General features: G+C 45.3%; 1 protein-coding gene across 11 annotated transcripts in view; it reads left to right on the top strand.

Annotated features, from left to right (window-relative positions):
- The window catches only part of ANKRD26 (ankyrin repeat domain 26), a 1,120,330-nt gene that overhangs the window by 156,914 nt on the left and 948,917 nt on the right, over positions 1-14,499 (top strand). For all 11 annotated transcript variants that reach the window (XM_085653113.1, XM_085653117.1, XM_085653121.1 and 8 more), the window contains exon 4: positions 5,103-5,209. In XM_085653113.1, the coding sequence (XP_085509239.1) occupies positions 5,103-5,209 (107 nt within the window). The remainder of the gene's footprint in view (positions 1-5,102; positions 5,210-14,499) is intronic.

Consider the following 14,499-nt stretch of genomic DNA (forward strand, 5'->3'; position numbering starts at 1 on the left):
TCTTTCTTCGCTGACAAAATCTCAGCCCTTGGAAACGAACTCAGCTCCATCACATACCTGCAACCCCATCCTGACCCGCCTCCTCCTACCGCAACGCCCCCACAGGTTCCACCCAAAAATCATGCTCACTGGACTGACTTCAAAGTCTGTGACGAAGACTCAGTCTCTAAAATCCTATCCACCCTAAACCCGAATAACCATTTTAATGACCCGCTCCCATCCAACTGCCTTGCTGCCATCGCCCAATCCATTATTTCTAGCTGGACTACAATAATTAACGCCACTCTCCGGCAGGGAATGATGCCTGACTCTCTAAAAGCTGGCCAAGTCCTCCCCATTCTGAAAAAGCCGTCATTGGATCCAGCCTACCCTAACAACTTCCGACCCATATCCAACATCCCCCTCTTATCCAAAGTTCTGGAGAAGTGTGTGCAACAGCAGCTAAGTCAAAACATCAACAACTTCCACCTACGCGATGACTTCCAATCCGGATTTCGACCTGGGCACAGCACTGAAACCACCATGCTCCACATCGTTGATGATGTCCTCCAAGCCCTTGACCAAGGCTAAACCGGTCTCCTAATCCTCCTGGACCTATCCTCGGCCTTCGACACGGTCAACCATGAAAAACTACTTGAACAACTCAAACTCAGGATGGGATTGCAGGGCATTGTTCTAGAATGGTTTAGGTCCTTCCTCCAAAACCGATCACAGAAATTTCTAATCAACGGCAACCTATCAGCACCGTCCCCGGTCACGGTTGGAGTCCCTCAAGGGTCAACACTATCCCCCACGCTCTTCAATTTTTATCTAGAACTGCTCACCGAAGTACTACACACTGCTAACATCTCCTACCATATGTAGGCTGACGACACTCGGATATACATCAAAACCTCATCCCTCAAAGAGATTCTCTCCCTGAATGAAGCTCTGAAATTCACTGTCCAATGGCTCACATCCAATCAACTCAAACTCAACGCAAGGAAAACAGAATTTCTCCTTATCTCCCTTCCCAATACCAACCCTGAGATTCAATCATGGATTAAAGCTATCGCAGCCTTAAACTGCCCACCGACCATCGTGGATTCGGCCAAATCAATTTGAAGGCCAAATTAGACAGATTCCACCTGAGCTACCTTAGGAAATTAAAACCCTTCCTCGATGCCCCCGACCTAAAAATGGCAGTCCAAGCACTTGTCATCTCTAGACTGGAATACGGCTGTTCTACCCTCTCGGGTTTACCCAAGATCTTCCTGACACCTTTAAATGCCTGCCTCAATGCGGCCGCCAGTCTACTTACCAGCACAAGAAAATTCAACCATATTTCCCCACACCTGAAAGCTCTGAACTGGCTTCCCCTTGAGGCAAGAATACAGCTCAAACTAGCATGCATCACACACAAGTCTTTATATTCTAACTCCCCTGCATATCTTGCACAGAAACTTGTCATTTCCGGAGGAATCAGAAACTCCCGGTCAGAGACTTCTTGCTCCAACCTGCACGCTCTCCCACCTGTCATCAGAAGAATCCCCTCTCTGGCTCGCTTCAAAAAGGATGCCAAAACCTTCCTTATGGATAAATTTCTCGTTTAATCTTTGCCTCAAACACCACTATGGCCCTGAACTATGGCTGTCTACTGCGTCCCTTCGGATTACCTAGTCACCCCACCAAGAACCTTGGGAACTTGTCTTGAGTAATTGTAAATGTAACCTGTAGACATGTTGTCTCGACTTGAGTAATTGTAAATGTAATCTGTAAATACATGCTCTTCTCTCTCGTATGTATCCTGCCCCCCCCCCCACACACTACTCGATCCGTTACCTGGTGATTCTAAGCCTGTCTATGCAATGCTATGTTTTCCTGTAAAGCGTTCTGATACCCTAACTGGTCAAGTTTGCGCTCTATAAACCACAGAAATAAATAAATAATCTGCACAGGCTCAACAACATTAAATGTTGATGGTTTTGCACCCCAACTTTTGCCCATTGCCAGTTTTTTGGATTCACCCTGTACCCAAACCACACTCTTGAGAAACACATTGTCAAGGAAATAAAAATGGCCTGGTATTGCCAATCTCTACTAAAAGCAGTGGATTTGTTCCTCACAGAATGCAACTTTAGGAGTACTGCTGTTCAGTCCCAGGTATTGCCACATCTGAATGGTGACATTCCACTGCCCCATGGCCTCCCACACCCCGCAGTGCCACTGTCATTCACTTGCCAAGAAAGTTCCCTTTAAGGGCATCTGGGCCAATTCCACCAGGTCAAATGAAGCTTTTTCGGCGTTATCTCAGGGTGTCTCCATTTTGGACATTTGCCTTAGGGTGCGGCTCGCCCCTTCACCAGGAATTACTGTCTTGATGTATGCAAGGATGACCATTTTGTAAAAATCGGCAGGTAGAAGTTATCCGTCAAAAAAACAAATTACTTGGCTTTATTATTGATTTTTCTGTTGTATACTCAAACTGATCCTGCCCTCCTCTCCTTTTGAAGAGAATTCTTGCAATTTTATGTCGGTTCCTAAGTTAGCTCTGCACACTATAATTTTCGGTGGGTCGGATCAGCTTTGTCTCCGCCTCCGGGGATGTGAGAAAAAAGGACAGAGACCCGGCTTAAGGTCCGTCAGGTTAGAGCTATATCTGCTCCTTGATGTCAAGTCTGGGGAGGATTCTGGGTTCAAGTCAGAGCTGCAGCACCACCTGTCAGCAAAGGAGAGCTATTCGAACTTTTCAGGATCCATTCTGGTGCCTGACACAGAATATAGAGGTGGGAAATCTGTAGGTGGATGAAGTTTGAAGGTAAGTAACCTATTCTTTCCTTCCTTGGAAGCCCTTTGTCTGCTATGTTAAAGAATAGAATTATCGCTATAGAACCACTCACCTTGTTATTGCGTAAGGGTTTGGGGCCCTGAGGAATCCAGTTGAGGTCTTCCCAACATGTGGTTTCATTATATGGGGATGACTCCTTGATCTGTGTTCATACTCTGAGTTGTCTGTACCGATTCTGATGGACTGCCTCGCTACCTATGGGCAGGCTTTGGGGCTTAAGGTTAATGTCCGTAAACCTCTGCTATTTCCACTGTTTCCATTGGGGAGTTTGATCATTGTGTCCTGGGATTGGTTGCCAGAGATGGGGCTCCTTTGGGTGACTGAGGGGCTCTGGTATCTGGGTATAAGGGCCGTCCATGATGAGGCCACTTTCCGAGACCTAAATATCGATACTCTGCTGGAACGGTTGAGGTCCTCCGTTGGTTTCTGTTGTGGACGCCCGATGGCGGTGATGGGGCGGTCTGCGGTGGTGTAAATGGTTTTCTTGTCCCGCTGTCTTCATTTGGTTCAAAATGCACTGGGGAGACTGTGGTCACTAGAGTTCCAAGTAGGGCTCTGTTTGATAGAGAGCTTAACCTGTGGGCCTGGACCCATTTCGGGCAATAGACGACAATATGTCCATGGACTTGTGGCGGTTGGGGCTGTGTGCAGTGGCAGGGATCTGTACCCAGGGGAAGTGTTCCTTACATTTCAGGAGGCGCAGGGCACCTTTGGGATGGGCTCGGGTCACTTTCTTTGTTATGCCAAACTGGATAGTGTTACTATGGCGGGATGGTGTGTTTTGCTAAGATGGGGGTATGGGAGATATCTCATTACCTTATTCTATGGTGCGTTATGGGCAGATATGGAAACCATAGAGTGTGCGGGCGCGGGGTGTTTGGGTCAAGGACCTGGGTGAGGCAGTTGCAGATGCTAATAGGGCCAGTGCATGCAAATTGGTTAGGAGGGTATCATGTAACCACCTGTTCAAACTGTTACATTTTCATTTTTTGCATCGCACATATATGACCCCTAAGCAGCTGAATAAAAGGGATCCCTCAAGGGGTGCTGGATGTGTACGTTGTGAGGAAGTATGGGGCTCCCTTTCTGCATTTGACCTGGCTCTGTACAGGAGTGCACGACTTTTGGATGTTGGTGGTACCTGTTATAGTAAGGGTGATGGGTCTGGATATTCCCCATACACATTTTGGCCATTCTCTTGGGGGTGGTGGTGAAGCCTAGGGGTCGCAGGATCCCTTACAGGCTTGCTCAGCTCGCGTTGCTTCTGGCTAAAAGAAGGGTGGCCATCGGGTGGACGAGTGATAGGCTGCCACAATCAGTTTACGTCACGGGGACCTGTGTGAGTGGGGGGCTGCAGAGGAGGCCCAGATGCACCTTACACGTATGGAGGAAAAAGCTGAGGATGATGGCATGGCCTGGAGATTGATGCTCTATGAAGACAGAGACTCTAGCTCGGGAGAGGGTGCGGATGTTGAAGAGTGAGAGATGGATACAGCCCTGTGCTTGCTAAGATGCCTGAATGTGTCATGATACACCCTTTTGATAAATCTGTGGTGAGATGATGCCCTGGAAGCGCTGATTCGCCCTTCTTGTTGTGTGTTATCCATAACTTCTGTGCTATGCTTGCCCCTGTATCGTTCTAGTGGTGGAGATGTGGGCTGGACATGAGTGGACAATATATTTGTCGAACCATAATGCGTATTTTATTGCAATGCTTGTTTCTTTTTATGTTTTATGGTCAGTTTTGTTTGAGAAAATCACTAAAACAGAGTTGGTAGAATAAAAAAAGAATAGAATTATGCTATTTCAAATGGGTCTTCTTTAGCATACTTCCGATATTTCTCTGGCATTGTTGAGCTTTATAGAAGATATGTCCTAACTTCGAAGTATGTTGTTAATAATTGCCACTTCATGCTGCTTCGCATTGGAAAGTAGTCTGACATTTGTGTAATTCAGTGTATGGAAATGAATCACATATAGATAAATGTTTCTATTACTCCGTTTTAAGAGCATAGCGAAAGGGTGTATCTTAAATATTGTGGTGTTCTGTGAAATTTCATGTACAAGGAAATTAATCTTCTGATCTGTCTCGTGTTACATAGCCTGCAGCAGTGAAGATTGGTAGACTACCTAAGCAAATCGATTGTGTTCTTTTATTGTGCTCCAGTAGGATTAATTGATTTCTGTTTTGTTGTGTTCATTTTTTCTTGTGTTGTGGTTCATTACTTGAACCAGGTTGCATTTATTAATCGGAATGTACATTGCTTTTTCATAGGAAGGTTGCACTCCTCTTTTGCTTGCTGTTTCAGAAAACCACCAGGATATGGTAGATGTTCTTCTTAAGCAAGGAGCTGATATAAATGCGAAGGATAAATCCAAAAGGTAAAGTGCGTTCTCTATAATAAAATCTTTGCTGATATTCATAAATATTGAATATCTAAGTCTTCCCTTGCAGGATCCAGAAACACATTTTCCACAAGGAAAATATCTCATATATAGGAACACCACATGCATATACCTTAAAAGGAATTTTAGATCATTTTAAGACCTAAAACGCTGACATAAATGTTAGAAAAACTTAAGAATTAAAAATTCCATTCTCGCTAGTTTTGAAAACTTAGGAAAAATGAAAGAATAATGCCTGCATATTCATAACTATCCTGAAGGCTAAACATAGAGGGATAAACCGGGCTGTGCCTTTAAGGTTGCTGGTTGACCTAGGTATCTCAAACAATGCTTTTTTCATCGAGTTGGTTTCAAGTTCATCTTTAAGCACTCCTGTGGCAGGATGTTGGGACACTGGTTCTGCCCAATTTTTCCAGTTTTATTGTTTTTTTCTTAAAAAATAGCACCGATAAAGTGCCTAAATGTTTTGAACACTGAAATGTGTGTTTTGTTTATGTTTTAGTTTGTAGTTCTTGGGGTACATGTCTTCATTATTTGTCAAATGTCCCAAATGAGGGAAGAAAAAAGTCGGAGGTAGATACTTGTGATCTCTGCATTCTGTAAGCACATCACTATGTCCACACTTCCTTTATATGTTGAGGAGAACTTTAGGGACTGTAAAAGGAGGAAAGTTAGAGTATGGAGCCTACAAGACCTCCTCCTTCTGCCCTAACATCTGCAAGGAAGGTTAATGAACCTTCGGGAGCTTCTGTCTTCACCTCAAAGTTCTCCCTGGGTGCCTGCAGATGTCTCCAGAAAACCGAGTAAGAAGGGAAAAAAAGAAAACTGGATCGCCATTCCTGTACACTCACTGTCGAGAGGACGATGTTTGAGGTCCAAATGATCAGTTGTGTTCCCCTTATAGCCGATGGGAGGAACAACATCATATTGTTAGACGTCCAAGGCATAAAAACTTAGAATAGTTTTGAGGCAGAGCTCGACTTCTAGACAAGTGTGGTCGTAGTTGAGAACCATGATGTTGAGGCAAATGACATTGAGGCATATGACATCTAAGCTGCCTTATTTGGCATTAAGACAGCTTATCCTGTCAAGATCTTCTCTGTGCAAATCCGCTTTGACTTTGGTAGTCCTATATTATGTGGTGCTGCCAGAGAGAATTCTAGCAGCAGAGGCATCTGTTCTTCAGATATAACACCCAGAAAGCGTACACCAATTACTGCTTCTCAGAGCTCTCTAAGTAAGCATGTGGAAATCATAAATCTGGTAGATTTTCTGCTGCCTCTTGCTTATTGCAACCCATTCCTGATCTGTATCTTTTTTTTAAATTTCTTCTCTTTTTTTCCCTTGGTCTCATCTTGCTCTGAAGAGTCTGGCAACTTGTAAGCACTTCACAAAACTCCTTAAGTAAATAAATAAAGCGTTACAAAGAAAATACACCAATGCTTCCCATTGGCCCATGCTACATTACAGGACCATACATTATTTCTCCATTGTATAATTTAGGTTTATGGTCTCCCTAAACTACAATAAACTCATAGCCCTACATTACGACTCTGCCATTAAAGAAGGAGCTTTATTACTTAAAACATGGGGAAACAAATCTTCTGACATTGATAGGATAAATCAATTTAAAATAAATTATATTGCTGCCCAATTTCCGTATCTTGTTTATGCCCTATATACGTTCCTTCCATTTTGTTTTTAAGAGAACAGATACCATCAGTTCAGCATTTAACAGGATGCACAAAAAACAAAGACAAGTTCTGAAATACTGCCAGTTACCCATTGCAAAAAGTGGCTGGGCTCTTTCTAATTTACAAGCATTTTATTGGGTTGCCTTAGCAAAGCGCTGAGCTAATTTGATACAGGGTGTGTTTTATAACATATGCATCTTCACAGGCATTTGTTTTAGCTCTCTCATCCGCAATTTCTTTTTTGTTAGATTCTCCAATCTTTAATAATACCCCAAACACACAAATTTAAAGGTGTTGAGGGACTTTTGCCGTGCCTGCCACGATATGAACCAACTTCCTATAGCGACAGTTCTTGATAGATTCTCCTTCTCCAGTATTGGGGTATCTTTCATAGATTCACATGCTTGAATCATTCCCCGTCGTCGAAGTGGCAGTCCCACTGTACATAAAAAGCAGTAAGTAATGACTTTAACTTGAAAGTTAATGGAGAAACAACATTCACTTAAATATCTTGTCCTAGTCATTAGGAATGGTCCAAACTCCAGCTAATCAGGTGACCACACCCTCTAGAACCCTCTTCACGGAGGCTCCAGGCTCTTAGATTTTCTAGCACATGTCGTGTGAAGGGAGTCTCCCTGAGCTCTGATCGGTACTTTCTCTTTGGCCTTCTGAAATTATTCTCCTCTTCAGATCGGCATGTCTTCTTCAAAAAGAGATCTCTTCAGGCAGTGTGAAACTCAGACTTCATCCAGTTGATCCCCACAAGAAGTGTATGTACTGCCTTCACCCTGATCAACAGGTGGGAGACTGTAACATTTTCAGATCTTCTCTCAAAAGACTTTGAGAGATAGAGAAGAACATCTTCTTCTGTGGCTACAGAAGTTTAAAACTAAGGACAATCCTCTGTCTGATGAGGATAGTGATTCCTCCCTCAAAACTACTGCTTCTAAAAAGAGGGCAAGTGAGGCGGAGCTGGTGGCTCCTAAGGTTGTTAAGGTGCTGAAGAAACATCACCACACCTTAAAATCTGATGACCAGCCTTCCTCTTCAAAAAAGGAGCCAGCCTCTCATAAGGGTTAATCTGTGCCCTCTACTCCTTAAAAAACAAAAAACTCTTAAATAATAAAGCCGACGTCCAGATCACTTCCAGAGACTGTTCTATCACCTCAAAAAGAGCCTCCGTCAACGACACCCTTGTCGATGAGAAATTTGTTGCCACAACTACGTCGACGACTTTCTCTTCGCCTCATTCCAAGCTCATCATGTCGTCATCCTCTTCTCCGTCAACTATAGTCTGTAAGGGTGAGACCATCTTAGTTGACGGCAATATCATCTTCAACGTCTGCGACGAAATAAAGGACTTCTATCAAAACAATCATCGACGGATCTTTCGTCTCCGCTACGGTGACTCTGAAGAACAAGGATCCCTTGTTGACGGTAGCCTCGTCGACAGTAGCCTTGTCGATGGTGGCCCCGTCGACGGAGCCGAAGACTGCGGACACTGACCTCCGTCATCGACTGTCGACAGAAGTTCTGCCGACCAACTTGGACGACCTCCTCACCGGCGGTTTGAGGAACAGAATTCTATTCATGATTTTTCCTCATGAGTATGAAATCGGGGGAAGGGCGTCCCCTCTTGGACCTTCGTTGTCTCAACAAATTTCTGAAAAATCAATCCTTCTGTATGTTATCCCTTCAGGAGGTGCTTCAATTAGTAAATCAAGAAGATTTCATGACTACCTTAGACCTTCAGGATGCCTATTTTCATATCCCCATTCTCCCCAGACACAGGAAATTCTTACGCTTCCGAGTGGCTGGCATGGACTTTGTTCAGCGGCCCAAGTGTTCACCAAGGTCCTAGCACCTGTGGCGGCTCACCTACGACAGGCAGGAATTCAAATCTTTCATTTTCTGGACGATTATCTCATAAAGGCGAAATACTTGACAGTGACGAACACTCCTACTGTTTAGGAGCAACCTTGGATACTCACCAGGCGAAGGCCTTTGCCTTGCAGGAAAGGCAAGAAAAGATCTGCAAACTGGCAGCTACCCCACGTAAAAAAAGTCCACTCCGGAAGTAAAAGTCACTTCTGGGTATGTTGTCCTCCTGTACTCCCCTCATTCCCAACTGCCGCTTGCGGATAAGGCCCTGGCAAAAGGAGCTAGACAGTCAGTGGCTACAGATCTAAGGGTCCTTCGACGATATTATAAAGATAACACCTCAAATGAAGGAGGTACTTCAATAGTTGACTCACATCTCAAACATAGCCTGCAGGCCTGTCGTTCCTAGTGGATTCTCCAAGATACATAATTACGATCGATACATGCCTCGAAGGGTGGGTAGCACATTTGGAAGGGCTGACAGTCAAGGGCAAATGGGACAGCCACCAACAATTCTTACACATTAATCTATTGGAGTTAAAAGCAATATTCCTGGCCCTGAAATCTTTTCTCTCAAAAATATTAGGAGCATCAGTCTTAATTCGGACAAACAATACAACAAGCATGCACTATTTAAACAAACAAGGAGGGACAAGATCAACTATGCTATCCCTAAAGGCCCAGCAAATTTGGGATTGGGCAATTCAACACCAAATAACGTTAACAGCGGAACATGTTCCAGGAGTGGCCAACATCCTGGTGGATTCCTTGAGCAGGTCAATCACAGCCAGCCACAAATGAGAACTTCACCAACCAACGCTGAATCGCATCTTTCTGTTGTGGGGCAAGCCAAAATTAGACCTGTTTGCGACCAGTCTGAACCGCAAATGCCAATTCTTCGCCAGCTGGCTACCCCAACAGGGATCGTGCAGGAATGCGTTTTTGATAAAGTAGTCAAAGATTTATGCCTATGCTTTTCTTCCGATTCCTTTAATCCCAAGGGTGCTTCGGAAGATTAGGAAGGAACCTTGCTGAATACTACTCATAGCACTACTCATCGCCAGTTCTGTTTCACAGATCTTTTACTCCTATCGAAGTGCAAACGTAGGTTGTTACATCCAATACAGAACTTGCTAACAACGAATCATGGCCAGGTGACCTGACCTGACCTGGTCAGAGCCGGTCGCTCCTCCCGCCGCGTGGCTCACCCAGAGTGTGCCTGGGATCCGCTTGCCGCCGCCGCTGCCAAGTTTATATCTGCCCCTGTAATTGTTCACTGCTCATTTACATCGTCTACTGTTGTACCAGTATTGTGCCTGTAACTGTTTTCCTTTCATTTGCATCGTCAACTGTTGTACCCCTGTGCCCCTGTCCTCGCTCCCAGTCTTGCGCCGTATTGTTTCTTCCCCCTGACCTCAGTATTGTTTTGTGATCCTGCATTTGTTTTGTGATCGTTTGCATCGTTGTGCCCCTGATCGTTCCTGTGCCCCACTGCCGTTTTCTACCGCTGACCCACCCCGCTCCCTGCCGCTGCTCCCCCGCGGCCCCACCCCCGTTCCCTCTTGCATCACCGCTCCCCTCCCCACTCGCCACCCCGCTCCCGCCTCCCAGCTGCTCCTCCCTCGCTCCGCCCCCCCACTCTCCATTTATGGCAGAGGAGTCAGCGTGTGCGCGCAGCGTTCACGCGCAGCGGGTGCGCCAATGGTGCACCAAAGGCAAGCCCGCCTACTCCCGTCCGTGCCTGGACCGTGCCCAGCGCCAGACCCCCTGGCCCCCGCAGACGCCAGCCCACCCGCCGGACGTACGGCGCCGCCACCCTCAGCGCACTCAACACCGGCCGACTCCTCGGCTGCCACCGAGCCACCCCAGGACGCACCCACGGACCCTTCACCTGCCAACCCTGCAAGTTCTCCTGCATCCGGACTTGCACTGCACCCGCTAAGCCGAGCACCAACAGCAACCACCTGAAGTGCATCCTCAACACCCGCTCCGTCCACAGACACGCCGTGGAACTATGGAACCTGCTCGACACCACATCTCCGGACGTCGCCTTCCTCACGGAAACCTGGATGAACGCCTCCTCAGCGCCCGACATCGCCATCGCCATAGCCATCCCGGACGGATACAAGATCACCCGAAGGGACCGTGTCAACCAGACAGGAGGAGGCATCGCCATCGTCCACAAGAACACCATCCGCACCACGACCAGCTCCGACAACATCCTCACAGCCGCCGAACACCTTCACTTCCAGATACACACCGACCCCAAGACCACACTCGGAGGCACCCTCATCTACAGACCCCCAGGACCCCACACACAATTCAGCGAAGACATCGCAGACTTCATCAGCCCACACGCCCTCCCCTCCGCCGACTACATTCTCCTAGGGGACCTCAACTTCCACCTGGAGAACAACTACGACAACAACACTACTACCCTGCTGGACAACCTCGCCAACCTCGGACTCAAGCAACTGGTGAACACCCCCACCCACTACGCCGGACACACGCTCAACCCAATCTTCTCCTCCAGCAAGTACATCTCACCACCGACCAGCTCACCACATCACTGAACCAGAACCCTCCCGCCAGATCAACGGACCCCAACCAAGCAGCCAACAAACTCCCACAGTGGCTCACCAACTGCGCTGACGACCTCGCACCCCTGAAAAACCATCCCAGCAGGCCCGGAAGCAAGAATGCCTCCTGGTTCAACGACTACCTCAAGAACTCCAACTCTTGGCCCATAGGAATGAATGGGATGGTATTGCTTGATTGCAAATCTCAATTTGCGATTCACAATTAAGGAATATTAAGGAATTGCAAATATTTTTCCAGTTCCTACCTACATTCAATTTAGCGAGTCCTTAACAGCGATTCGGTAAAAATCGCTATTAAGGACTCACTAAATTGAATTTACCTACATCTGGCGCTTATTTTCTTCATTTGGAATACCTCGTCAGTGCCTCCGATTAAACATTTTCAACAATTCATATTTGGTAAAGTCTGGTTCACAACTGGTATGTCAACTATGTTGTCAAGGGGTATTAATATAATTTCAGTAAATCACAATTTAATTCAAGATCCCTCAATATGATTTTTTTTTTCAGATATTGGCAGATTTGGGGCTACCTTACCAAAAATTTAGACATGCAGCATTGCACCCATCTGTACACTGGAAAGTCTTGTAATGTTTTTTCTATGTAATTAGTAGACCAGAACGTCTTGTAGGTGGCAAAATGGATGATATAGCTAAAAATTGATATCGCCCTAGAATTTATCACGGATTCACTTGTGGAGTCCATGCTTACTTCCATCTTATGGAATATAAAACTTATGAATTCTATTTGACTTTTATGTTAAACTAGCGAAAATTCCAAAATGGCATCCGCCTTCCGGAATCACTCAATGATGTTATTGATGCCAGCACATGCGGTTCACTTGTTCACAACCTGTCCAGTCCCAAGCTCATAATTGGATTTTGAATGGAATAAACTTAGAAAAGCAAGCGGCCTATGATAACCTTTGACTCAGTACTAATCTTGTTTGGAACCACCAATATTTATAAATTAGATCGACTTCGTGTTTTTCTGGGCATGACCACAAATTGCATGATGAGACTCCACCCATCCTAACATAGGGCCTGATTAAGAGTTTGGCAGAGAGGGTACTCCTTTGCAACTCTCCCAGAGAATCCTCTTAGTTAAACTCTTGGGACGCCCACCTGATTTAACGGCAGCCGACCCTAAGTATGTCAGCGATGGAGCCTACTCAGGTTCTGTTGCCGACATACTGTGCAGATGGAGTATGGCCCGCTGGAGTTTTGGCCGTATGACCACCTGCCCATTATAAATTGGGTGGTTGCATGCTCAGCTTTCACTCTCCTTTACTGCCATGACAAAATTGGCAGTAAGGGACTGTGAAAATGTTTGAATGACCCGCACACCGTGGGAGACCACTGCCATGGTATGGGGGTCATTAGTATTTGATTTTTAAAAACAATCCTGCTTTGGGGGTTTGTTTTTGAAAAACAAAAATAAGTTCAAAGTTTGGCAGGTGGCATCATGTTTGACAGAGGAGCCCGTCACACTTTTAACACATTGGCTGGAACTGCCTTGATGATGTTTCCTGCCAGTGTTGAGATGTCTGCCGGGCATGCAGACATATCTAAATGTGGAGGACTGGAACTTTGTCTGGGGGACAAAGTGTTTTACTCCGTTGCCCTTACGGAGTCAAACCGGTCCTCCATGATCTGAATCAGGCCCATAGTCACTTGATCACAACAAATACTGAAATTATATTACTTTGAATATATGTATGTAAAAGAACAGAAGTACGGTATGACTTTTTCGGTGTCAAAAATCCTGCCAACTTATCTGCACAGGCTAGTTGCTTAGTTTCCAATTCAAACTGGAATGCAGTCCATTGACTGAGTGTAATGCATGTACAGAGTAATTGTGATCCACTAAATTCAGAAATGCTAGGCACGATAGTTGACTCCACCAGTGAACCAATTACTTTTTTTAGTATTGGGAGATGCGACGCAGGGGCGTTGAGAATGATAAACAGAGTGTCTCCTAATAGTAACAGTGGAGAAGTTTTATTTGATGCTTCTACATGCTTCAGTAGGACAACTGGGAATTTTGACAGTGATCATATGGAGGGCGGGACTAGGGTTGGTGACACAACTATTACATCTTTGATTGTCAGCCCAAGTTCCCAGCATGTAATGGGTCCCGTAGGTACCCAGATACAAGCTGGTAATAATCTAATATTCTGGTACTTGGCAGGTATTGCTACTAAATTAGATGATTTTGAGTGGCTATTGTACATTGGTGAGCATGATATCTGTATATTTCAAGAGACCTGGGCAACTGAAAAAATCTTTGTTGATGGGTTTACAAGCTCTAGTGTAGAAGCTAAACCCCCCAACCATTATGGGAAGGTGATCGGTGGTATCCTGATCCTCGTTAAGAATAGTGTATTTAAGTCATGCATGCTTTTGCAGATGGAATTCTTAGATTTAATGGGGATCACTGCCTTGTTACCATCAGGACTTGTTTTGGCACTTTTAAACAAATATGTGAGATCTACTGCGGCCTCTATTGAATCTCCTACTTTGTCTATCCTTGAAAAAGCTTTGGACTCTCTTCATCCGAATACAAAAGTAATACTGGCCGTTGACTTTAATACATCCTATGAACCATCTTCCTATATTAACGAAGTCACAGAAGAGGAAGAAGAACAGTGGGGTATTAGAATACTAACTTGGAAACCTTGTGTAAATTTTACCGCAACTATTCGTAAGCTAGGCTCTATATTAGTGGGCAGAGGGTTTAAGGCGTGGAACGGTCTTACTACATCTGACCCGGATCGAGTCCCTACTTTTAGAAGAGGTATTGATTATTGGTTATTGATTATGTCATTTTGGATGTGAGACTGGCCATTTTTGAATGACATGATAGTAGACAAGCGTATTGACAGCGATCACGACCCTCTGGTGGTTTCACTGGTTGGAGCCCCATTGGTAAATGCACCGAATATATGCCATACAGTGGTGCCTGATCCCGTAATATCTAATTGTAGGTGCTACGTTTCATGGCCTAAAATTATGGTGAATCAAACATTGCTGTCACAGAAATATGGGCTTTATGCCAACTCCTTGGCCAATTATGAAGGGGTGAGTGAACA

This window comes from Triturus cristatus, chromosome 4_1, assembly GCF_964204655.1.
Source record: "Triturus cristatus chromosome 4_1, aTriCri1.1, whole genome shotgun sequence".
Taxonomy (NCBI): Eukaryota; Metazoa; Chordata; class Amphibia; order Caudata; family Salamandridae; genus Triturus; species Triturus cristatus.